The 24,736-nt window shown below is 43.5% G+C and overlaps 2 protein-coding genes and 1 pseudogene across 4 annotated transcripts; 2 read left to right on the top strand and 1 right to left on the bottom strand.

Annotated features, from left to right (window-relative positions):
• Positions 1–7,404: 7,404 nt before the first annotated feature.
• On the top strand, positions 7,405–11,889 carry ccn5 (cellular communication network factor 5). The gene is made up of 5 exons (XM_047040788.1): positions 7,405–7,639; positions 8,377–8,593; positions 9,277–9,525; positions 10,431–10,657; positions 10,869–11,889. Exons 1-5 carry the CDS (start codon positions 7,577–7,579, stop codon positions 11,163–11,165), a joined length of 1,053 nt encoding a protein of 350 aa, XP_046896744.1. The 5' UTR covers positions 7,405–7,576; the 3' UTR covers positions 11,166–11,889.
• Positions 11,890–12,521: 632 nt separating this feature from the next.
• LOC124480251 lies at positions 12,522–14,803 on the bottom strand (annotated as a pseudogene).
• A 2,233-nt stretch (positions 14,804–17,036) lies between these two features.
• Positions 17,037–24,575, top strand: pfkfb1 (6-phosphofructo-2-kinase/fructose-2,6-biphosphatase 1). Of its 3 annotated transcripts, none has more exons than XM_047040729.1 (15): positions 17,038–17,168; positions 17,457–17,510; positions 20,774–20,899; positions 21,068–21,164; positions 21,378–21,444; positions 21,611–21,685; positions 21,849–21,905; positions 22,008–22,129; positions 22,591–22,798; positions 22,983–23,129; positions 23,274–23,378; positions 23,498–23,627; positions 23,727–23,789; positions 23,878–23,942; positions 24,061–24,575. In XM_047040729.1, the coding sequence occupies exons 1-15, from the start codon at positions 17,066–17,068 to the stop codon at positions 24,118–24,120; spliced, it is 1,479 nt and encodes a 492-aa protein (XP_046896685.1). In that variant the 5' UTR covers positions 17,038–17,065; the 3' UTR covers positions 24,121–24,575. The 3 variants fall into 3 exon arrangements, with proteins under 3 accessions (XP_046896687.1, XP_046896685.1, XP_046896686.1); XM_047040730.1 differs by lacking the exon at positions 17,457–17,510 and adding an exon at positions 19,421–19,581 and having other exon boundaries at positions 17,049–17,168; XM_047040731.1 differs by lacking the exon at positions 17,457–17,510 and having other exon boundaries at positions 17,037–17,168.
• Positions 24,576–24,736: the final 161 nt, after the last annotated feature.

Raw genomic sequence — 24,736 nt, 5'->3', positions numbered from 1 at the left:
TTTGACTCCATGACCACTAGATGTCCTCCAGGTCACATCAGTATGGTTTGAAACTGATGTGACACTACACTGAACACCATGCAAGTAGCACTGGTACAGTGAGATGAGCGACCATGCAGGTGTCAGATGACCATGCTCCCTTCATACTTATCTGTAAGATGACAGTAAATCAAAGAGGTTTCCAGACAATCATGAATTTAAAAAGTTACAGTATTTCTGTTCACAAGGATGCTTTGAATTGTGCTTGTACAATATGTGGGTTTATACAGTTCAAGTTCAAGTATTTTATTGTCAGATGCACAGAGAACAACACAGGGTCAGACTGGGCGCTGACATTTTTTGGACAAGACAACGCAAAGTAACCTGGCATAACATAACCTATAAGTACACAGAACATAGATTACATGTATGATAAGACTATAATAATAATACTTCATTTATATAGCACATTTCATACAAGAATTGCAGCTCAAATTGCTTTACATAAAATCAATAAAAACAATAATACAAGTGACAAAAGTAATGATTAAAATAGCAAACAATAATATAACTAATAAAAGTGGTAAAACCCTTCTGAGATAAAAAAATTAGTTCAATGCTTTGGTAAAAAGGTAGGTTTTAAGCTGTCTTTTAAAAATGTCTGGCATGTTTGCTTCCCTAATATTTATGGGTAATTTGTTCCATAATTTTGGGGCGTAATTGACAAAGGCCGCATCACCAATCTTCTTATGACTGCTTCTGGTGACCTCTAATAGGCCTGCATTCGATGATCGCAGTGTTCTAGCTGGTGTGTAGTTTATAAGGGAGTTAGCAATGTAGCTAGGTCCTTGTCCGTGTAGAGCTTTGTATGTGAGGAAAAGGACCTTAAAGTCAATTCTGAAGGTAACAGGGAGCCAGTGTAAAGTAGCTAGGACAGGACCAATGTGTTCTCTCCTTTTAGTTTTGGTTAATAATCTAGCTGCAGAATTTTGAATGAGCTGTAGTCTATCAGTGGTTTATTGAGAAGACCAGTGAAAAGTGTGTAACAGTAGTCCAGCCAGCTGGATATAAAAGCATGAATGAACTTCTCTGCATCATTTTGGTTCATGAATGGTAGTACCTTTGCTATATTCCTCAGGTGAAAGAAAGCTGTTTTGGTCACTTTATTAATGTGAGAGTTGAAATTCAAATCTGAGTCCAAGATTACACAGAGACTTGTCAACTCTGGTTTAAACCAGGAGGTTAAACCTCCTAGATGCTTAGTAAACATCTCTCTTTTGGATTTGGGGCCACATAGTAAGACGTTTTTTCTTCATTTAATTTAAGAAAGTTATCATTCCTCCATTTGTTTATTGCCGACAGGCAGCTGGTAATGGAATTGATGGCCGTTGCATCGTTGGGTTCAGTGGATATATATAGTTGTGTGTCATCCGCATAACTATGGAAATCTATGTTATATTCTCTGATTATGTCACCAAGTGGTAACATATAAAGAGAAAAAAGTAATGGACCTAAGCAGCTTCCTTGAGCAACCCCGTAGCCGTTCTCATGTATCTTAGACCTATGGTCTCCTAAACTAACATAAAACTTCAATCCTGTGATACGTATATGATTTCATCCAGTTCAATACACTATCCGTGAACCCAATAAGCTTTTCCAGTCTATTGATTAGGATGTTGTGATAAATCTATCATATCAAATGCTGCACTAAGATCTGAGCAAAAATATAGTAAACCTCTTAATATACCATAATATACCATATTCAATACAGTATACTAGACCTCTAAATACACATAATACACATAATAGCCTATACTAACCTTATAAACCTATATTAACCTAAGACAAGTGAAGTACAATAGTGCAATATTGCTGATAGTGCAACCAGTAGCTGAAAGTGACAGTGTTTAGAGTGACTGGTGAGAAGTGAATCAGTGTCCATATCAATGTTCATTCAGAATCCTGAAAGAAACTGTTCTCCAGTCTGCGTGTGCGAGACCGAATGCTACGGTATTGCCTGCCAGAAGGCAACAGGGTAAAAAGACTGAATGATAGGTGGTAACAGTCTCTTAGAATCCTGCCAGCTTTCCTGAGGCATCGTGTATGGTAGGTGCAGTCTTCCAAATTTTGTATCGAAGAGATGACAGTAAATCAATGAGGTTACAAAACAATATTGAATTAAAAAGGATACAGTATTTTGGTTCTCCTAAATGCTCTGAATTGTACTTGTAGTTGTGTTCAATCACCCTTGGGCTGAGACATTTTCTTAGAACTGGTGTGGTTAGGCCAGAGAGCCAATAGTCCTCACAGCTCACATAATCCAAATGCTTCAGTATTATAGACTGTTGATACTACTGCTGCCAGTGGTTACGCCTTACCCATAATGATTATTCACTGGTTTTATTTGAAAGTTGTAACGCAGACCACTGTGAAAGACGAGAAACCCTATCTGTCATCAGCTGAACTGTGATCTTATTAAACCTATCATGAGGTCACCTTGTTCATGACCAGCAACCACACCTATAAGGGATGATGTATATCATCTAAGATATTTTTCTGTTTGTTTTTCTATTTTTTCAGAAACTGAAAACTACCCACATGTGACATTTAACTTCTTAGATTTGTTTTCCCAAATACTTGATTTATAAGATTGCATTGCACTACAATATACATAATAATGAATACACCAAATACATCATGATGTTGAATATTTCATACAGTGAATGAATCAAATTGAACCTTTTTGCAAATAATCCATCTTTAACTGTGTCTGGTCTCCATGTAGAATAATGATGCATTACACTGAGTGAGCTTTCCTCATCTTTATTGTTTCAACCATTCTCACAACATTCCTGTCCAGTTATGGAACCTACTCTGATTTCCATGAGATGTCATCATACAGATTCATGGCGAACCACCATGCTTCACATCTGTCAGCACATATTCATTCAGTTTTAACTGGAGGTTTTCATTGTGAAGTGAACATTCCTGTTGAGCTTTGTCCAGCCTCGTGCTTGAGATGTGTCCACAATTCAGCTCAGGTATGCTACAGTAGGCCTATATCTCTCTAAGCGAGTGAACGTTCTCAGCTAAAAATATTGACACAGCGTACCACATGTTAGGAAGTGTTTTTTTTTATAGATGAATTGGTTCCCTGTACCATATTTATTTGTTCTTGTGTAATTTTAGTAACTGAAACTAGAAATGGATGTGTTGTTGTTAGTTTAGGTGTGTCACCAATGCACATTTCTATTTCTACAGTGCCTGACTGCAATCAGCTCTCAGTAAACAGCCACTGTACCTTTGTGAACCCTGACCATTCACAGCAACACAACAGACACGAGCAATGAGAGTGAGAGCACTGGACAATTACTCTCTTGTTGGTTTCCTGTTATTTTTAAGAAGAGGAAATACTGACCTGTTGTGTGGTATATATACTTCTGCCTTGTCATTTTCCATTGAGGCTTCTGTCGACTGTCAAATAACCATGCCTTGGGCTGTCTTGCCATTCTTGCCATATTATTATAATTCTATAAAAAATCATAGCTGTCCATTAAAGATTCAGAAAAAGTAATTAGTCGTATTATCTACAAAGTGTCTTCAATTTGATGAAGACTGATTTAGATTTCAGATGAATCCAATCTGTCAAAATGCTGTTAACTTCATACTTTCAGACCCGACCAAACACACCAGTGGTCTCAGGGGTCAACTGTCATTCTCAGTCAGAATGGAACTATTCTCTACATTCTGATCTGCTCTGCCAGACAGTGTTGCTACCGTGCTCGTAAACCTGTGACTGCAGCTGTCAATGTGGGTGGGATGTGTGCTCTCCTAGTCTCCTGTGAGGCAGGCATGGCAGCACCCCGCCCTGTGTACGTCAGGAGGTGACCTTTAGTCAGGACAGCGTCCTGACTGGCGGCTCGAGGTGTTCCTGTGACAACCCTTTGGGATTTTCACACTTCATCCCGGAATGCCTGGAATCTAGGTGTCATTTCCTCTCAGGAAAAACATCTTGGCCAAGGTGTCCATGTTGGAGAGCCTCGCTACGTCTACATACCTCCTTACATCTGGAACACAGCTGGGATTAAGTACAGTACAAAGTCAGCTCTCAGCTTCTTTTTTTAACTTTTCCATCCATATCTACAACTGCGTTCTTTCCAAACGGATCATCAATGGACCCTCAGTGTCTCTAGTGAAGTCCGTGCAAAATTACTTATCCAGAGCTAGTTTCCAATTTATTTCAAGAGGCCCTTTCCAAGTATACACCTGTGCATCCCAAAATAGTCTCTGTAGCTAGTGTGCATTACGTTATGCTGTGGTTTGGTAGCTTTTCATCTGGTGAACCACCTGTGGTGGACCTTACCTTCCTCATTAGCCTTGTTTAAACGGCGTGAGGCCTCCCCTCCTCGCTTCCTGCTCCAGCTCGACTTGATACAGAGTTTATTGGTGCTAAACACACGATCAGAGAGGAAGGTCTCATGCTTAGCCCTCAGTCTGTTTGAGAAAGAGTTGGTCAACAGTGACTTCTCTCGGCCTTCAGGCATCTGATAAGATTTCAGAGCGGGTATTTATGAAAGGACACATTGTCTTAATGTTGAAGTTGGACACATTTTCTATAAACATCGGAGAAAAAAAGTCCTTCAAAGTCTAGACTCTACAGGAAAGATTTTTTGTAACCAAAATGTAGAGTACAGTGTGTGTCTGTGTTTCTACTATCTTCTTACAAAGTAAGGAATGTGGCAGAGTTTAAACTTGTTTTTGATGATTCAGTAATACGCAGCCTGTGAGCTCCTCTGAGTTTGGACATTGGCAGGAGCCAGAGGCTGGGCATGGCCCATCCTTGAGCTTTACAGGAATAATGACTCAATGCAAATCAACACACAGACATAATGTAGGCATGCTGTTTTACTTGCCACAAGTCTGACCACTTAAGTCTGAACTGTACCCTGAGCTGTCAGAGGAGATCTGTCTTCCTCACCTTAGTGATACACAACCAGATCTGGCAGACACAACGCCCCACTGCTCGGAAGGCTGGACATGTTGGTTCAGAGTTGGACCCTGCCAAAACCTCAGACATCAATTTTAGGGAAAGCTCCTGGATTTGTTCGCCATCTTATGTACGTGTCAAATCTAGCCTCGGGGAGAAGTTGGTGTATTATTTGTGACCATTGCTGCCCACTGTATGTTTACCCACAGTCACATTCGTATCAATCATGATACAGGAACTGAGTCCCACCCAAACCCATTACCCTTAAAGCTGGCAAGACAGAATCTTTTTGAGTCCCTGTGGAGAGAAATGTGGACAGTTGAGAAACTCATTCATGGATACATATGGAGTTAGATACTATTGTTGTGTGCTTTCCACAGTGTTTTTTCCCAGTTATTTTTAACTAGGTATTTGTACAATGTTGGATCTGTGTCATAAACTTTTGCTCCAGCATGACAGACATGGTACCGTGGATTTCTTGTTTTATCTATTATATGAATGCTTTCTTTTCGACATTTATAGGACAAATAATATTTTCATTGCTATGCCTACATTCTATGTGTGTTTGAATCAACATAGAATCCAATTGGCTGCTGTGCATACCTCTACATAGCCAAACAATATCCCCTCAAACTGAATGGGGTCATTGTATTTAACACTCAGAAGTTGCTCTAAATGTGCAATGTCCTCTTTCGGTCCCAGTGAGGCTTTATTATCCGGCAGCCTTCCAACATATGTGGAGCGATTTGAAAAGACATATTGTTTGTAGTGAGATCGAGCTTCCAGTAAATTCTGTCCCTCACTCTCTCGGTTGTCCTTGTTGACACAGAATGAATAAAACTGCAGCGACAGACAGATACTTAATACGCCTGAAACAATGAGAACTTGGTTCAATACTCCCAAATGTCCAAGGTACTGTAGTAGTTGCAGTTGTAGCCAATGTGGTTTGCCTATGTATCAATGCGTCTCCAATTTCCTTTGTCCTCACGACAGCAACTGTTCGTTGTGGATTTCATGATTGATGATGTTTGACACCAGCAGACCACCTTTTTTCTCAGTTGAATCAATGCCTTCTTCACAAATTGTATTTGTTTGAACCAAGACTTGTTTGAACAATCATGGTATGCACTTCAGTAATTCCCAGCAGAGCTCCGCAGCCTGACATACCAAAATAATATTTCAGTTGAGTAGTTTACAGTTGGTTTGTTATGTTTTACAGTGTATGACTCCTCTAAAGTATACTGTGTACAGTAGTGGTGTTGCCCATTCTCTTGGAAGTAGTCCAACCGCTGTCATTCTTGGACAGTATGAAATGTAAACAGCATGGTGGGAAGGTGAGGTTTCAGAGCAAACTGGTGCCACCATCTGCTGAAACTCTCTGACCACCTGGTTCCCACCTGTATCGGACAAGCATACTTTCCTCTGTCTTGGTCTATTTTTAAACCACCATGTCATTCCTCCACTCCTCACTCCGTGAGAATAAATCCTCTTGTATCTCATGTCGAGTGTTAATAAAAAAAAAACTCCTTAGACGTTGTGGAGGTTACATACCAATGTCACTCTGCACGTTCTATACCCATTTTGGAACTGTTATTAACATTAGCTTGGAAGAACTTTAACTAGTTACATTACTAAGCTGCCAAATGTTTCCCTTTTACTGCTGGCCTCAGCATAAGGCCATGTTGGTGTCTCCAACTTTTAATGATTAATTCATCAATAATTAACATTGATTTTCAGTCATTCCAGTTGGATTCCACATGTGTAGGGTTTGTACAATATTTTACAGAATGTTAACTATTGGACATATTTCTGGCCCATAAGGGACTCTGACAGGTTGGCCTTTGTGTCATTGTTTGAATTCAGCTGGGAGGAGTCTCCTCTACAATGCCCCAGCTCACAACCATTCAAGTTCGTCCCCAAGATCAGACATACTGCACCAGCACCATAGAAACGAGGAAGGATCGCAATCCTAAAAGTTGAAATCCTGGACAGGATGCCTAAACAGATTGAAGAAACTTCTGAGGCTGTCAGTAGCATCACAGTGCAACAAGCACAACATTGTCGTGCAACATGGATGGGCAGATCAATATTTTCTCGCCTATATCCTATGTAGTTAGTTTTCTTCAACAAACATTTAATCTAACTAATCATATGATTGAACAGCTGTTATGGAAACATTAATCAAACTTTCCTGAATCAGTATCCAGTGCCAGAGCAGTAGCCTACGTTATTTGGAACCAGTTACACATCCAGGATGTATTTTTCTCTCCTCAACTCGTGTGAAGCTATGTAAACTCCGCTCACCAAAAGACTGGGAGGGAGGAGTGGGGAAACAGAGAAGAAAAAAGAGAGAGAGAGAAAAAAGGCTCTGGAAGTGGAAATGGGCAACAGGGAGGAGGAATGTGAAACATTTCTGATGCCGCTCCAGTGGCTGTTTACACGGCGCACAGCCTGTGACATCAGAGCCCGGACTTTATAAATGTCAGTGAGCCCAAGAATGAGCAGTTAGCAAACAGCAGCACCGGTAGCACTACCTACATAACAGCACATAGAGGGATTGAGTATAAACCACTGTAGTGCTAGCAGGCAGACTCATCCACACTGGTCCTCATGGATAGACTACTCTGTGACAACGTGAAAGCTTTGGCTTTGCTGCTCACTATGGGTGTACAGGTGAGGCCTGACTTCTTTGTCTCGGGGTTACACCTGTTTAGATGGGAGGAGGTGGTGGGGGGGGGGGGGGTTAGGGTTGAGGGTCTTTTGAATCCTTTGTTCTTGATGATGATTGATGTCATTTAGTGGTTGATGCAGTTTAGAAGAAATTGTCAGATGTTTCTGAGTTAAGATGAAGATGATACTTTTTCTAGAGTGTTCGTATAACTTAATCTAGGTATGGTGGAAGAACTGGACCTTTTTCCAGATATTAAACTTCCAAATTAACAAAGTTGATATCAAGAATGTACTGTACGGTTTTGGATTATTGCATTGATTTAAATTGGGGTTTAGGTTTTTAAAGTGTTTTTAAACTTTATCTTCTTTAAAGTGGCCATAATACATGAAGATGATATCCCTTCTTTACTGACCTGACCTATGTTTCTCTAACTAAATGAAAAAGTGTTCCAGTGCAGCCTATGAGTTGTCCACTTGGCTCCTTCTCCTCAGTGTAATTCAAAACAGAGCACTTTTGTTCAACATTTTTGGTGTTTTATTCCCAGAATGTTCACTAAACAAAAAACACCTTGACCAAAACCTTTGATCTCAATAATGACCAGGGAGTCGTTTTATAATTTCAGTTAAGTTCCAAAATATTATTAAAAGGATGATGGTGATAAAGTTTGAGATGGAAATGTTGGCTGGGATGATGATGATGATGTCCATAAAGGCTTCTCTGACCTCTGTGTTGATGCCAGGTGTGGTGCCAGCTGTGTGAACGACCATGCCAGTGCCCCAGCCCCCTTCCTCAGTGCTCAGACGGCGTTCCTCTGGTGCTGGACGGCTGCCACTGCTGCCAGGCGTGTGCCAGGCAGCGAGGCGAGGCCTGCACTGACATGTACGCCTGTGACAGTCAGCGGGGACTACAGTGTGACTACAGCGCCAGCTTTCCCGGTGACCCCGGGGAATGTGTCAGTGAGTGTTACCCTTTTCAAACAGTCAACAAGCACACCCTGCCCTGTGCTGCCAGCCCATGCCTGTGGGGACAGGACAGAAGGGAGGATGTCAAAGGAGGGAGGGAGGTTCAGGGACAGTGGCTGCTACCCTCTGCGTCTGTCTGATGGTCTGTGGACCAAAAGACATATTTCTGACTCTGTTTAGAGCCTCCTCAGCCAGCCCATGGCGACGTCTTGACACCCCTCCAGACCTCTATTTCGAGTGCTGGTGTTGACACACTTCATCTGATGACTGCCCATTGAGAATGATCGATTGCAGAGACAACACGCATGGATTGAAAAACAGACTCCTCAGTCTCTTTGGCCTGCTTCCCTATAACACAACCATTGGCAGAGGCACCCGTCTCTGGGTCCTCACGTCTCATGCCTTATGCAAGCTCTCTCTTTCTTTCTCTTCCCTGCTTCCTTCTCTCCCTCTCTCTCTCTCTCTCTCTCTCTCTCTCTCTCTCTCTCTCTCTCTCTCTCTCTCTCTTTCTCTCTCTCTCTCTCTCTTTCCCCCTCTCCCTTCCCACTGCTTGGTTTTCATTTCCCAATTGTTTTCCACTGGGGTCTGGTCACGGTCTAACTCTCTGGGTGGGGCTGCAGGGCTGTGGTCATGAAGTGCACTGATGTGATTGGCCCTCTGTGTTCCCCTGTCCTCAGGTCAGGAAGATCTGACCTGTGAGCTCAACGGGGTCACCTACCAGGATGGACAGGTCTTCCAGCCTTCCTGTAACACCCAGTGTCGCTGCCAAGGTGGAGGGGTGACCTGTGTGCCTCTGTGCCCCGTGGACGTCCGCCTGCCTCGCCCAGACTGCCCTCACCCCCAACACGTCCAGCTGCCAGGGAAGTGCTGCAAGGAGTGGGTGTGTGAGAACCTGGACAACAGCATTATTCAGGACGCCATAACAGGTACTGTAGCCCAGACTAACCACTAAAAGAGAACGTCTTCAAAAAGAGCAGGAATAAACTTTGGAATACAAACTTCAGACTGATTCTAAACAGCTGACCTTCACAAGGGGGGGATTCAGCCTAGAGCACACTCTTTACACACACCATTTAATGGAGCAATTACGAAGGTTGTTCTGATGGTAAAGGTTTTGAATGATACTCCCACATTCCCACATTTGTATAAACGTTGTGTCGTTGACGGTCATGTCTGACGGCATTTTATTGAGGGCTCTTTTGCATTTCATTGGGCTGAGTCTGGCCAAATGAAAACTCTTAATGTCCAAATATAACTTACATTTAATTGGAAAAGTCATATCACAGGCACTTTCCAGTGACTAAGTCTGCAGTTTCATAACAAGAGCTGTGGCTAGGCTTTGTAACAATAAAACCCATGAGGCCAAAGACATGCTCCAAACCAGAGTTAGGAACATTAAACCACTCCAAACAACATCTGGAATTTCTGACTATGTCACCCAGTCAAGCTATGTCAATAGCCATGGAACATTTTGTACTGAGTGCTCTCAAATTCAAAGCCTAGATGGTGTCCATGCTGTGTAGAGTAACAAAGCCAGTGAAATAGTTTATTATTATTCTTCACATAATCTATTTCTTTTAGAAAGATCTCCAGAAACAAATTATATGGAGATGTGTGTGAAGTTAACGTCCGATTTTACACAAGGTACATTTTAGTCATTTAGTCCCTGAAAGACAAATGGATCATCAATAGATTTTCTTTGTTTAGCCTCAGTCATGCAGAGCAGACCCATTCAGAGTAGGCTCAGATGAGATTGTTTGGATGTAGCTCAGCAGTTCACGGCTCGATGTTGTGACTGGGTCTCATGCTCTGTCCCCTGGCCCTGCCCCAGCTTCCAGGACGGACGCCAGGATGTGGCCCGTGCTGCTGGCCCTCCGGCAGAACCCAGCCTTGAACTGTGTGGACCGGAGCACAGAGTGGAGCGCCTGCTCCCGTACCTGTGGCGCTGGGGTCTCCACGCGCGTGTCCAACAGCAACCCAAGCTGCCGGCTGGAGATGCAGAGCCGTCTGTGTAAGGTCCGGCCCTGCCAGCCACTCCCTTCTCAAAGGACCCCCATGGTGAGACCCCGACTATGAACCACCGCCAGGCCCACATCTCCACCCTTACCCCCCCCCCCCCCCACCCCCATTAACCCCCCCCTCCCAACACACACACACACTGTCATGTGACTTTGGGTGTCAATCTGCACTGCCCTACAGAATGTCCGTTATTGTCCTGTATATACATGTCCTGTATTCTAAAACTCAGTGTGCATGTCTTGTCCCCCAGTGGGGACGTGGGTCGCGATGCGAGGCCAGCTACAGGTTAACGACGCCGGTGCGGCTGGTGCACCAGGGCTGCTACAGCACGCGCGTCTACCGGCCCCTGTACTGCGGCCTATGCACAGATGCCCGCTGCTGCACCCCGTACCATGCCCACACGGCCCAGGTGCCCTTCCTCTGCCCCTCTGGCAGGCTGCTGCAGAGGGCTGTGATGATGATACACTCCTGTGTGTGCCACTACAACTGCCCCTACTCTGCAGAGTACAGGGCCAGGCTACAGAGGAGTCCAGCCCCCAGGGGCTAGAGGCCCAGCCAATGGGCCCATGCACTGACTGACTGAGTCCCCCTCATGGAGACTGTCCAGGAAGGGACCAGAAGGTAAACTAGGGTCGGACCCAGCAGAGGATCGTCATAGGATAGGTGTTGTGTAAGTAATGAACTGTGACTGAGTCAGGGACAAAAGTTTGACTGGACATGCTCACTCTGCACTAGGAACCCTAACTCTGCCCCATTGAATCTTTGTTAGAGCCCAGAGGTTTTCTCTGTGTGTTTGAATTGAACAGGAATGACCTGTGTTGTTGCTTAGATCTCTGTAACTAACGACTACATAGAGACGCCAACGTTTGCGTTGATAGATACTGTATATTGACATGCAAATACAGTGTGCTACCCATTTACCTTGGTGCGGTGGTAGCCAGATGGAATTGCACTTAATTGTTGTTGCTGTAAATATATTTCAGGTGTTTTTTAAGCATTGTAAATTTGCTTGTATTATTATTCTTAACATTCACAATGCCTCTCTCTGTCTTGTACATGACTCATGTCATGTTCTCTGTTGTTCTGTCCTGTAATGATCACACAAGCACTAAATCTGACTCTCCTTTAGTTAACAGCCAGTTGTCGGTTACATGTTGTAGTCTGAGTTGACGTCACTCAAATGCTTTTCAACATCAGTCTATTGGAGTTGATTAGTCTTTTCTCATTACTGTTGTACAGGAATGATGCCTCCATTCAAATAAAGCATCTAACACCAAGTTTCTGATTCATGTTCTCAGAGTATCATCTTCCCCTGTCAGTCACAGTTGGCACACAAAGTAATGTACTACATACATCGTATTACACAAACACTGTACATAGTATTACACGTACACTGTGATAGCACAGTGTATGTGTAATGCACAGCCACAACGAACGTCACATGGTCTGGGTGATGAGATGCTCCTCTGCTGCTCTGCTGATGAGGACTGACCCCAGACAGGAGCTGCTTCCTGACACCATGAACATGTGTCAAGTCTGACATCTAGTGGTATCATTGTGAAGTGGCACGAGAACACAGACTGACATTGGGAAATATGGTGGATTAACCATAACATCTGTCTGTTGAAATTATGATCACAACAGTATCAAATAATGAAGGTCAAGGTCAAATTTAAGTTTGTTTAGTAGGAAACACTTTACATCACATTGTTACGGAGGCACAAACAATGGCAGTGTTTTCATTTTACCAGCATTATCAGGGTAGATTTATACTCAGGATTGATTGTCCCAGTTAGATTCAACTTTGTTTACGGTCAACTAAATTGCTTTGCAGTCTGATCATACAGTAAGACATACAGTATAACCTGGCATTTCAATGATTCAACATTGCTAAGTCTCCAATTCACTCAAGCTTGGACTTTCGCCCTTTTAATAAACCTCCAAACAAACATCGACAGGAAAGCCAGACCAAAGTGAGCACAAGCAGAAGAGAACCCAGCACCAGTGTCGACACGTCTACGTTGTGATACACGTACCAAGGCATCTTATAGGACTCAGTACGCAGGTTTGCCGCCCCTTTATGTCTCATAACAAACTCTACCCAGAAGGTGGCGCTGTTGTAGTGGAAATTTTGGTCATATGCATAGATGTATGTGTATGAAATCTATAATCTTCTATTTCATTGGTAAGAGACAGGAAGGGAAGATAATGAAGTTGAGTTCAAAGGAATGTGAGGTGCTGATGGCTCTGTGGGCAGCTTGCCCTGGGGGATGGGTGAAGCATTTTATATGGCCTTCTGCCCTCTGGTTACTGTAAGGGGTCAATGAGACAGTTGCTCTGAACTTTGGCTAGAAGGACTGTGTCCTGTTTCATTGTTTGTGTTAATTAAAAGTATTGTTTGAAGATGGTCACACAAAGGACAGTTGACCATTTGACTGGTCAACCCCTGTGGCTTTATTATCTACTGCTCTGGAGAGAGCTGTGACATCAAAGAACTTTGGGACACACCGGAGATGTATTGTTTCAAACTGTCACTAAGTTGAGTTAGCCAATCACAGAGTTTGCTACATTGATTGATTGACCATATAGAATGCCATTTGATCTTAAGTTTATATAAGGCAGTGCATGTGTAATGGTTGGCCATCACTCCTGCGAACGACCTGTGTAGATGGCACCTCCTTCGTTGAGACTGATCAGCAAAGCTTTGTTTATGTAATTGTATAGTCTAATAAATTGTATTAAAACCATATCCCTTGACTATTCAGATCTACACAGTGCCACTCAAATTCTTCCTTAGCACTGTCCATTGGTTGGATGGGTCGATCATGGTGCAGCTGGGACAGATTTCGCATGTTCTCCCTGTATGGCTTCCTTTCATCCAGGATGTTCATCAGAGCTCGAGTTAGAGACTCTACCTCCAATGTGGTCACCTCAACAACCTCTCCGACGCCCCTATCCTTCAGACGCATCACGTTGTCAAACTGGTCAAAGATGAGTGGAATTCCCAGCACGGGGACGCCATGGTAGATCGCCTCGTAGATTCCGTTTGTGCCGCCATGTGAGACAAACAGCTTTGTCTGAGGGTGGCCCAGCATGTCGTTCTGAGGCAGCCATTCAACCAGCAATGTGTTGTTCCCCAGTGAGGCTGGCCTCTCTCCTAGGTGTCTCCACACCACCTTTTGAGGCAGATGGGCGAATGCAGAAGCAATGACCTCCGACCTCTCAGGACCCAGACCACCCAGAAAAGTCCCAAATGTCATGACCACAACCCCGTGTTCTCCAGAGCTCCTCACAAACTCCTCCAAGTCTTCAGGGAGGGGCTTGGAGGGCTTACACTGGAAGCCACCGATATAGATAACGTTGGGCATGGTGGGACGAGGGAACTCAAAGACAAAGTCCACGCGCATCAGCCAGAGATCAGCTCCTTGAATAAGTGACAGGACATCCACACCAGGGCCTAAGTACTTATCACACACAGTCTGGTAGGGAGGTCCAGCAACGACATGGTACAAGTAGAGACTGAGGCCATGGTAGAGGTGATTATACAGCCTCTGGACAAAGTCCATTCTGTCTGTGTTGCGGGAGAACAGTTGGGGGATGTAAGAGAGAGGAGAGGGAGCTATGGAAAAGTGACCTCCTCCACTGGGCATCCAGCGGACATTCAACACACAAGGGCAGCTGGAGATATCGGGCCAACAGAACTCCAACAGAGAACACTGGGTCAGTCAGAACCAGGTCAAACTCCGCCTCCTTCAGCTCCCTCAACAGAGTCTGATTCTCAAACATGGCAGCAGCCATCTGGACCAGTGTGTCGTGTTTCTGCCGGATCATGCTGAAGAGGTGGTCGTAGATGGCCAGGAAGGCCCAAGGTGTTCCCTCACCACGGCGGAGCTCCAAACTCCTCATCAGGAAGTTGGCCATAAACGTTTTGCTCTCGATGACCTGGGGCTCCTGCAGAGGGATAGTGATGGAGGTGTAGTGGGGAGACGTCTCTGTCACGTACCAGCTGGTGGAGGAGCGCACCACAGTTACCTGGTGACCCCGAGCACGCAGAGCTTCCACCAGCAGACGCATGTTCAGCCAGTGACTCCCGTCTACGGGGTAGACCAGGACTCGGCCTGCGTTGCTGGAGGACAACACCACCAGGATCATCAGGACACAGGCCTGCACACTGAAGGACCCCATTCCTGTAGAAAGACAGCAGACAACAGTATGGACTACAGTTATTTTCAACACAAGACACTGCTCAGGGTGTAGATTATTGATATTGTAGTTAATTAGGAACTGCAATTTAATGACGTGGAACTATGAGTGTTAGACAAAGGTTTTAACATATCCACTTCAGCCTCCCCTGAAATCCTAAAACTGACATTCAGCAATAATGCACAACCTTGAGTGTGATATTTCTACAGAGGTCTACTTTCTGTTCTACAAGTGCAATTTATTAGCTTACAAAGCAACAACAGATCATGATTTTGAATTATGTAAATCATTCATTTGGCTCCTGTAACTCAGAATTAGTGCACAACTCTGCTGGACTGTTGCCAAGAAGCGAAAACATTTTCCTGCACATAAGCAACTAATGCCATCTACTTTGTATAGATGGATAAAGGTTGTTAATGTAAGCAGAGTGATACATCTAGACTAATAAGAGCTAGTAATGTTATAGCCAACTATCAGCACTCTTGTCCAATCAAAATATTTGGTCGGAACTAAGTGTTGTTTTAGGTTTACAGCACACAGTAAAAAAATATGGTAAAGTTTTGTTGAATCATGCAATGACTCATCAAGAAGAAGAGAAGAATTAGATGTCCAATAAAATATATTTCAATTGTGATAAATGTGCAGTAAATACAAATAGCTATTTGAAACAAATGCAGTGGAAAAAGCAGAAGATTGTAATATTATAAGATTATTGTCAAATATAAAAAATGTGTTACATTTGTTGTCAGTTGACAGTAAAAAGTCATTATTAAATCAGTCCTCACCTGTCTGTCTTTTTTCCAATCAGAGCAGAAATCCAACTGAATCTGTATGCATCCAACAGGTCTGTTTCACTGATAGGAAGTCAATCATTCATGTGGTATTGAATATGTGGCCTCTTTAGGCAGCCTAGGAAAGCTGTACCATGACACTCTGTCCACAGCAAGTCTGTGCAGTCTTGTGGAAACATCACCACAGCCACTGTATTTCTGTTAATTTATACACAAGGTGAGCAACAGGGCTTCAAAAAATGTATCCTTGCAAACATGGAGGACAGGCTGGCAACCAAGCTCTGGGTATGTCTCTCAAGGTAACCAACATGCTTTAATACACCATCTATATCAGAATCAGAATTAAGTTTAAGTTTTGCACACTTGCATTAAGATGATCAAGCATAGAAACGATTCTCACCTACATTGGAGATATATGTAATTGACAGACACTTATAATGAATTGATTCCCCACCATCATATAAAACTCTTGTTAGAAAAGTGCATTTGAGCATTTCTGTAATGTTCCTTTGTTTTCCTAGTCTCTGCTCATCATAATTCTACAATCAAACACAACAATATGTTTTTTATGAAATGTAAATAGTCAGTAGGGTTTAGCTCGTTACATCACAACACACACAGTGCATCCAAGAAGCCTATTGTGATGAGGTTGACATTCATTTTATTTTATTTGAGGCTCCTACGGTGTCATCTTCAGAAATGATTCTTTTGAAAAGTTTAACGTGGCCTTTTCAAAGAGTTATAATGATGTGTGTGGTTTTCACTGATTAGTCAAAGCATTCACACTGCTAAACTAAACCACCAAAGTGCCCTCTTCACACCATAATACTGTTACTGGACTTATCTCAAGATAGAATTACAACCTCTTTTGGGGCCTCACATGAAGAATGTGCCTAAGGTATGTCAGTTGTCCCTGTAAACCACAGTGTGCTGTCCAGGGATGCGTAAGTCCATGTACACTAACTATAGACTTACCCAAAGGGCAAGGTCTTCTGTGAAATCATTTAGTTTTTTCAAGTATTTTGAGGGCAGCTCTTAAGCAGAAACACAATCTCCTAACGTGACAGAATGTGTGCACACATTTGAACTCCATCACAAGTCCAAATAAGATTGGGCACAGTAATCCTCATACTACAGGTTACCCTCTAATGACTGGGGACATGGTTGTCGATGTACCTGATCTCACATGTGTGTGATAAGTGGAGGGGCAGTCTGAAGGTTAAATCCTCTTTATGATATTTGGTCTTGTTAACATCTGCCGCTACACTCCCTGTCTGGCCCATGTGTGTACATTGTGAACCCAGAACTTGGCAAACATTAAAGGGCAAGTCCAGGCTATCATATGCCCATGTGTCCAGTGGGAAGGAGGGGGCCCGGAGAGTTCCGTAGCGGAGGGGGTTCGGTTACATAAAGAGCAAAGGCTTCCCATTTGCACCGGCTGTCTTCAGTTCAGATGGTGGACTCTCCTCTCTCAGACAGGACGCAAGAGAAACAAGCCCTGAGAATGGAGCTTCCCCAGATGGAGTATGTGAGGCGTCGCAGGTGTGACAGCGCAGGTGAGGCCACCCTTATGGAAGAAAAATACATTCACCAATATAGAGCTTGAAATATGTGCTAGTTTATTGTAATATATTATTTTCTTTTACATTTTCCAAGATATTATATATGGAAATACATAGGATAATATTGATGATACACATGTTGTACACCATAATATATATTAATGTTCAATATGTTGCAATGTATTGGAAAATATAAATATTAAACTCCTTATATGGGAATACATTGCCTAATATATCACACAATATTTTCCAATATACTGCAATATATTTTTATTCCGTAAGGGCACCAGCAACCCAGCAAGACCAGGGGGACTGGAGTGATAAAGGGAGAAGCTGGTATATTTACTTTTGGGTCTCAGCGTTGTGCTTTGCCATTTACACAGTAGTAGCACATGTTGTCAACAGACATGTGGCTGCACAGGCATGCATCACGGGATATAAATAACCTTGCTGGCTGGACTAGTGTTTGTTGCACATAATGTAATGGCCTCAGAGTTCAGCAGTTTTATTAAGAGCTTCGGAAAAGAAGAAAGGAACAAAATTAGTCTTGTGGCATTATGTTAGATTTGCATCAGCTAAGTGTTGAAACTATTGTATGATGTGCAATGTTTATGGACAGCATGGCAAGGTAGCCATGATATCTGTGAATGAAGGCAGTCTGAAAGTGTCAGTCTGTTACTGGTCTAGTTGCCCAGTCAGCACCTTCTACAGAAACATGGATGTCAAGTTGACTCTTTCAGTAATCTAGAACCGGTTCCTTGGGATACAGAACAGAACTCTAATCTAATTGTTCTGCATTCTTGCTGAAAAAACTCTGGCTCAAGAAACCAACCGTTAAATGTCAAGCCTCTTTCCCCATTCTGGACCATTTTACTTGCTTGTATCTTCCTATTATCTGCCAGCTCTGAAAGGAGAGAGCCAGATACATAGAACCACAGAGACACAGAGAGATTGCCAGTGAAGGGAGTTTCAGGGTGTTGTGTGTGCGTAAGCCTTCTTGGCCAACTTATTTTGGAAAGTTGGTCTGAATTTCTGCCAGGGCCAATCCTGAAGAGGATACTGCAGGATGTTCCCTGTCTACTATCAAAAGAAGGGTATGTTCCCCTACTATGGGGCTCTACCCAAAAAAGAAATAGCGGTCATTACTGCCCCCTCTGACATAAACACTGGTGAATATCAGGTTTCCTTTAAACAACCATTATGGTTTACATCACATGACTGTAAAATGCTGAAAAAAAAATGAGGTTAGTGACAGCTGGTTTGAGGTCTGATTTTTGGACACATATAAATAGAATGTTTGGTTGTGTTATGTCATCATGACTCCGTCCCCAAGTGTCACAGCAGAGGCCAGTCAGTTATCACTCCATGAAGCAAGTTACCTTTACATGTATGCATTTAGCAGACGCTTTAACCTGAACTTAAAACGATCATCCGTGCATTTGTGAATACAGTCCATATCATAATTGTCCTGATGTCGAATGGCATCATAAATTATCGTATTTTACGGACATGTTCACAATATTTGTATGTTGATGACACTGGTATATTTCTTAGATCTCATGTCGTACCTTAACCATGTAATATGGTGCCTTGAAATACAACACTCATGTCTTAAAAGGCTATTGGGCCCTTAATACTTTAATCTTGTTAATGCCTGATTACCACCCTCACACAGACAGACAGGACCTGTGAAGAACTGGATTATATAAAACACTCTAATGCTTCAAATAACCATTGATATTATTCATGTGCTGATTAGTTACAAGACAGTGTGGTAGTCTCCAGTACCTCTAAATCCAGACTTTCAGCTGTCCCCTAGTGTTACTTTGGAGCAATCACACTCTGACCCCAACTGAGAGGAAGCAGTCACAAGGACAAGCTAATCCCTTTTCTGGAGCTTTTTAGGATCTTCTTTCCAAGAGACAGATTCTATCAGTGATTTTGCATTGTCAGATTGCGTTGCATTGTGAGATTTGATTGTGTCAGCAGCTTTTCCCTTCTGACTAAAGTCCCTTGAGGAAGACCTAATTTACTGTGGGGCCCTATTATCTAACGCAACAGCAGGTCCTCTGTGACCCAGCAGACAGCTGAACAGTGAGACAGCATGGCCACAATCCTCCCCTCCCGTATTCTGACTCCCGCCTCCTTCCCTTGGCAACGGTCAGGTGACCTCATCAGAGTTCAATGAGAGGCAGGGCTGTGTTGCTCTTCTGGTCTCCCTGGCTTACACTCGCTCCGTTGCACAGGGAGAGGGGGGAGACTGTGCCGTAAATGCGTTGTCCGGGGCCACCGGCCTCCACTCTGGCGACAGACATGTCCTCCACCAAGCAGAAGGATCTCACACAGACGCCCCTGCTCAAGATCTGGGTGCCCTGGATGGGAAGCCAGCTGAGTCGCAGGAGAGGCTGTAAGTGAGAACCAGCAACAGCTTGAACAACCCCCACCTCCTCTTTCTCTCTGTCTGTTTTACTCTCTTTCTCACGCTCTCCTTCCCTCTCTTTTCTCCTCTTTCCGCCCTTTCGTCTTTGTTGAAGCCACAGGTTAAGTCTTCTGTTTGCAACAACTACCCCAAAACTGAAAGTCTGGTTGTCTATGATTTCTCTCCTATGGTTTACCCTCCCCTTCTTCCTGCCATGAGAATTAGCTCAGTGCCACTTAGCACTCAGTGCCAAAGGATAAGGCACGCAGCTTTCTTAGCGATGCAGTAGAGCGAGAGAGAGGAGAGCAAGCGCTAGGGTTTTTCTGCTTTCTGCTTTAACATTGTCCTGCGAAATGCTTTGCTAACGCTGCACTCTACATTCATACTGTCAGAATTCCTGGACAGTCCTTACTGTATACTCTACTGTACTGGCCTCTCCTCCACATTCCCTCTGTACCGTCACATGACTCCTCTGCTGTACCTATCACCTCCACATTCAGCTACTGGCTTTAAAGACTTCTCATCTCTTCTAAACACTTTTGTGACTCAGTGTTCCTATATTATGAAACAAGACCGATTGTGTTATCATGCACATCAAAGTTCTCACTCAGCCTGAGGAATGTTCATGTGCTGACACCGGAATCTAAATTCTCTGATTTGTAGGATGTCAATACTCGGCTGAATGGGGGCTTGTGTGTGCTGGCGCTAACTTTCCCTGAGGGCCTGGTTGTCAGCTATGTGACAGATCCCAGAAGGGCTCTGATCAGCTCCGGGGATCAGGCCACCTTTACTTCTATCATGCTTGAATCATTATCGTTCATGTTTTCTTTTACGTAGGATCATTTTGTATACCTAAATATCACCATTATTGCCAGTAAAACAGAATGTCTAAAAAACGACTTCTGACAAGAATGTCCTTTATTCCGATCTATGAAGCACCACAGGTGTGTTTGGCACAATACTTTAGTACTTGAAAGAAGTCATGTGAACAGGATGCCCTGGTTTACAGACATTTGATCTCACCACTTGTAGCCACTTCCTTAATGAGATGGTAGGGATTACAATGGCACTCAGGGTCACACTCGCACACTCACCTGTTTCCAACTGACAGATATAGGCAGTGCTCACTTGTACCTGGAATATGGAGAACTGATGTGTCATAGATTGGTTTCTTTCCCAGCCTCGGTGCCCCAGTTCTGCAACTCCCCCACCATGCTTGTAATGGTGGGACTGCCAGCAAGAGGCAAGACCTACATCTCCAAGAAGCTCACCCGCTACCTCAACTGGATAGGAGTACCCACAAAAGGTCAACATACACTGTACTGCATTTTAGACATATTTTACTTTAAAAAGTTAGGAATATCAGATTTGAATGTTGGAACTGATAAAGGAGTCAGTTCATATCCAGGTATTGTAATTATTATTTGCGTAAAGCACCATTGTCTCTCTCTCCTGCCTCTCCCACATGGTCCAGTCTTCAACCTGGGCCAGTACCGCAGGGAAGCCGTCCAAAGCTACAAGAGCTTTGAGTTCTTCCTACCAGAAAACGAAGAGGCCATGAGGATTCGCAAGTATGAAACACTGCTGCTCTGCAAGGTCTTCAAATGAGTCTGCTGAGACCCAAAGGTTTTGATACTCAGTCAGATGGGGGGGGGGGGGGAATACTGCTTTGCATATTGTTTCAGTCTTATAATCAGTCATAAATGCCCTGTATTCAAATCAACATTGTGCCCCTATGGAACGGGACCCGCTCCACATGTATCAGACTGTGTCTTCTCTCACAGCGCTTGTGCTTCTGCGGCTCTGCAAGACCTGACAACCTATTTTTCAAAGGAACATGGACAAGTAGCCGTGAGTAAGAGCACGACAGAAACTCCCCCACAGACTCACCGTCCATTCACCCACATCCCTCAGGAAGCACCTCACTCGTAGCCATGGCGCACGCTTTACAATCTATGAACGGAGCATGTTATTGACATGTGATGCAGAGTTCATTCGTGGTGTGTATTTTATCAAGGTGTTTGATGCCACCAACACCACCAGGGAGAGGAGAAGCGTCATCGTCAGCTTCGCCAGGGAGAAGGGTTACAAGGCAAGTGAACATGTGGCATTTATCAATGCATGACGTGGCACAATGGGGTACCACCTGGTGTGTTATGTGCTATACAATGGTGGAACTGCATTGTAAACGCTAATTCATGAATCTATTTCATGAATAAACACTGATCGATCCAATTACTGATTGTGTCTTCAAGGTGTTTTTTGTGGAGTCGATCTGTGATGACCCGGACATCATTGCTGAGAACATAAAGGTGAGACGGTTCATTTGATTCATGTTTTGGAACACCAGAGGGCTCTCTGGTACCACTATCCTGACATGATCACATCTGAATCTAAGCTCTGACTCTCCTCAGCAAGTGAAGATCAGCAGTCCGGACTATGAAGGTCGTGACAAAGACGAAGCATTGACGGACTTCCTGCAACGCATCGAGTGCTACAAGCAGACTTATGTGCCTTTGGACGATGAGAAGGACAGGTACATTAGAGCCTGAGAGGAGCTTTGTTTCATGAAATGTGTGTCTACATCTCTGTCGTACAAAAAGTTACAAAATGCACAATACTAATTAACAGCCGAATGTAACAGGCTCAGTTAGAGCCCATCTATCTGCTAGTTGTTGGAGATAACCTGGAATCAGAATCAGAAAGGTTTTTAATCGCCATGAAAGTTTGCACAGACAAATAATTTACTTTGGCAGGAAGGTGCATACATTAAACATATAGCAATCTTAAAAACGTAAATATGTGGTCTAACTATACTAAAGATACATAGTCCAGAAGATACTAAGGGGATCTAGAATTAGATTAAAATATACAATAAACCATAAAGTTGCCATAATTCACAATATAAAAATACAAAAAATACAAATATTACAAAAAATACAAATAGTACAAAAGATACAAATTGTGTAACCTACTTTCTTGTCTTTCTCGTGACAGGCACCTTTCCTACATCAAGATCTACAATGTGGGCAGCAGGTACCTGGTGAACAGAGTCCAGGACCACATCCAGAGCAGGATCGTGTACTACCTCATGAATATTCACGTGACCCCGCGCTCCATCTTCCTGAGCAGGCACGGGGAGAGTGAGCTCAACCTGCTGGGGCGCATAGGAGGCGACTCGGGCCTCTCGCCCAGGGGTCAAAATGTGTGTGCATCACCCGCCACAGAACGTGAAGCCTAATGGCACTCGTTTCCATTCGAATTACACTTCACTTCACGTTGTCTCGTTCAGAACCCCATGCACATGTCAACATGAGATAGAACGTATGCAGATATGAAGAAACGGTCTTAGACCTTCATTGAATGATGTTAGCCAATTCTATCTGCAGTATGCAACAGCCTTGGCGGCCTTCATCAAGGGTCAGAAGGTCAAGGATCTGAAGGTGTGGACCAGCCATATGAAGAGGACCATTCAGACAGCAGAGGCTTTAGGAGTGCCCTACGAGCAGTGGAAGGCCCTCAACGAGATCGACGCAGTGAGTGCTGCCAAATTCCTGTGTGTGATAGATAGATTAGAATTACAGTTGTAGAACCAATAGATTAGATGAAAGGGATGAATGATGAAACATACAGGCTAGGGTAAGTGTTGAATGAAGCCGACATGCTCCGTACTGTTCCAGGGTGTGTGTGAAGAGTTAACCTACGAGGAGATTCAGGGGAAATTCCCAGAGGAGTTTGCACTCAGGGACCAGGACAAGTATCGCTATCGTTACCCCAAGGGTGAGGTAAGAGTTCTCCTTAAAGTGGGGTCATGCGTGGGAAAGCAGAAAAGGAAAAACTGGTGGTCCAAAGTAAACCATCCTTCATGTCCTTGTGTCTATCTTCCCTCTGTCATGCTGCTCAGTCATATGAGGACCTGGTCCATCGCCTGGAGCCGGTGATTATGGAGCTGGAGAGGCAGGAGAATGTGTTGGTGGTGTGTCACCAAGCAATCATGCGCTGCCTGCTGGCCTACTTCCTGGACAAACCTGCAGGTAGGGGATGACAAGCTACCATTCAGACATGGACTGCTGGTATTGTCTAGTCTTCATGACGCTTGTCGTCTTCAACCATGCCTCTTTTTTTCCAAACAGATAAGTTGCCGTATCTGAGATGCCCTCTCCACTCTGTCCTCAAACTCACACCAATAGCATATGGTGAGCTAAGTGTTTTTGAAAGAGCTTCAATGTCCACGTGCTCTTCCCTCATGGCCGTGTCACTCATGCCTTTCAATCCTGTTTTTAGGATGTAAAGTGGAATCCTGTTTCCTGAACGTTGAGGCGGTCAACACACACAGAGAAAGGCCTCCCGTGAGTCAAGAAGCTTCAGTCTAATACCTCAGTGGATTTGGAAAGTTAGTGTTACAAATGACTTCAGGGCAGGGCACAGTGCCTGCCCAAAACATACTAATGAACATTTGTTTTATAGGTTGTGGATGTCAATAGAAAACCAGAAGAAGCACTGACAACTGTTCCTGACCACATATGAAGAATCTGGAAGCTGGACACTAGGACCATGAATGCATGATGTTGTAGTCTGTATTGGCTCCATGGCAGGAGGAGCTTAAGGGAAAGGAACCATATGGGATGGTGGCAACCTAAACGCCAAGGGCTAAGGGAAACGCCAAACGTTTAGGGAAATGTGCCTAAAATGTGTCAATGTGACTATACAAGCCATTTGGTCAATCTAATTGGACTGGATTTATTGAGGACAGTAATGGGTTCACAAAGCTGTTGAAGAGAAATATGGATATGCAATCAGAACATGTGTACGTGAAGTGGAAATTATAAAACAAACATCTGAAATTGTAGATGTAACTTTTCATCGTTTACCACCAAGCAGTGTAGCTTGGAGATTAACTAAGTAACTATCAGCACCATGGACAGCTCACAAACAAACATTGTTTGAAAATAAACTTCAAAATTACTATTTGAACAACTCTATTAATCTTCTTTTCTTATGAGTAGAAGCATCTGTATTGTATGGGATTATGCTAACAATATCGCAATCCACAAACTTGGTAGAACAGGACAACTGAACCTGAATATCTAATTTGAGCTCAGAAACTAGAGGAATATCCAAAGCAAATATTTGGTGAAAAAAA

The sequence above is a fragment of the Hypomesus transpacificus genome, chromosome 18, assembly GCF_021917145.1.
Source record: "Hypomesus transpacificus isolate Combined female chromosome 18, fHypTra1, whole genome shotgun sequence".
NCBI lineage: Eukaryota > Metazoa > Chordata > Actinopteri > Osmeriformes > Osmeridae > Hypomesus > Hypomesus transpacificus.
Note: the sequence above shows the minus strand (reverse complement) of the source record. Positions and strands in the feature narration are given on the sequence as shown.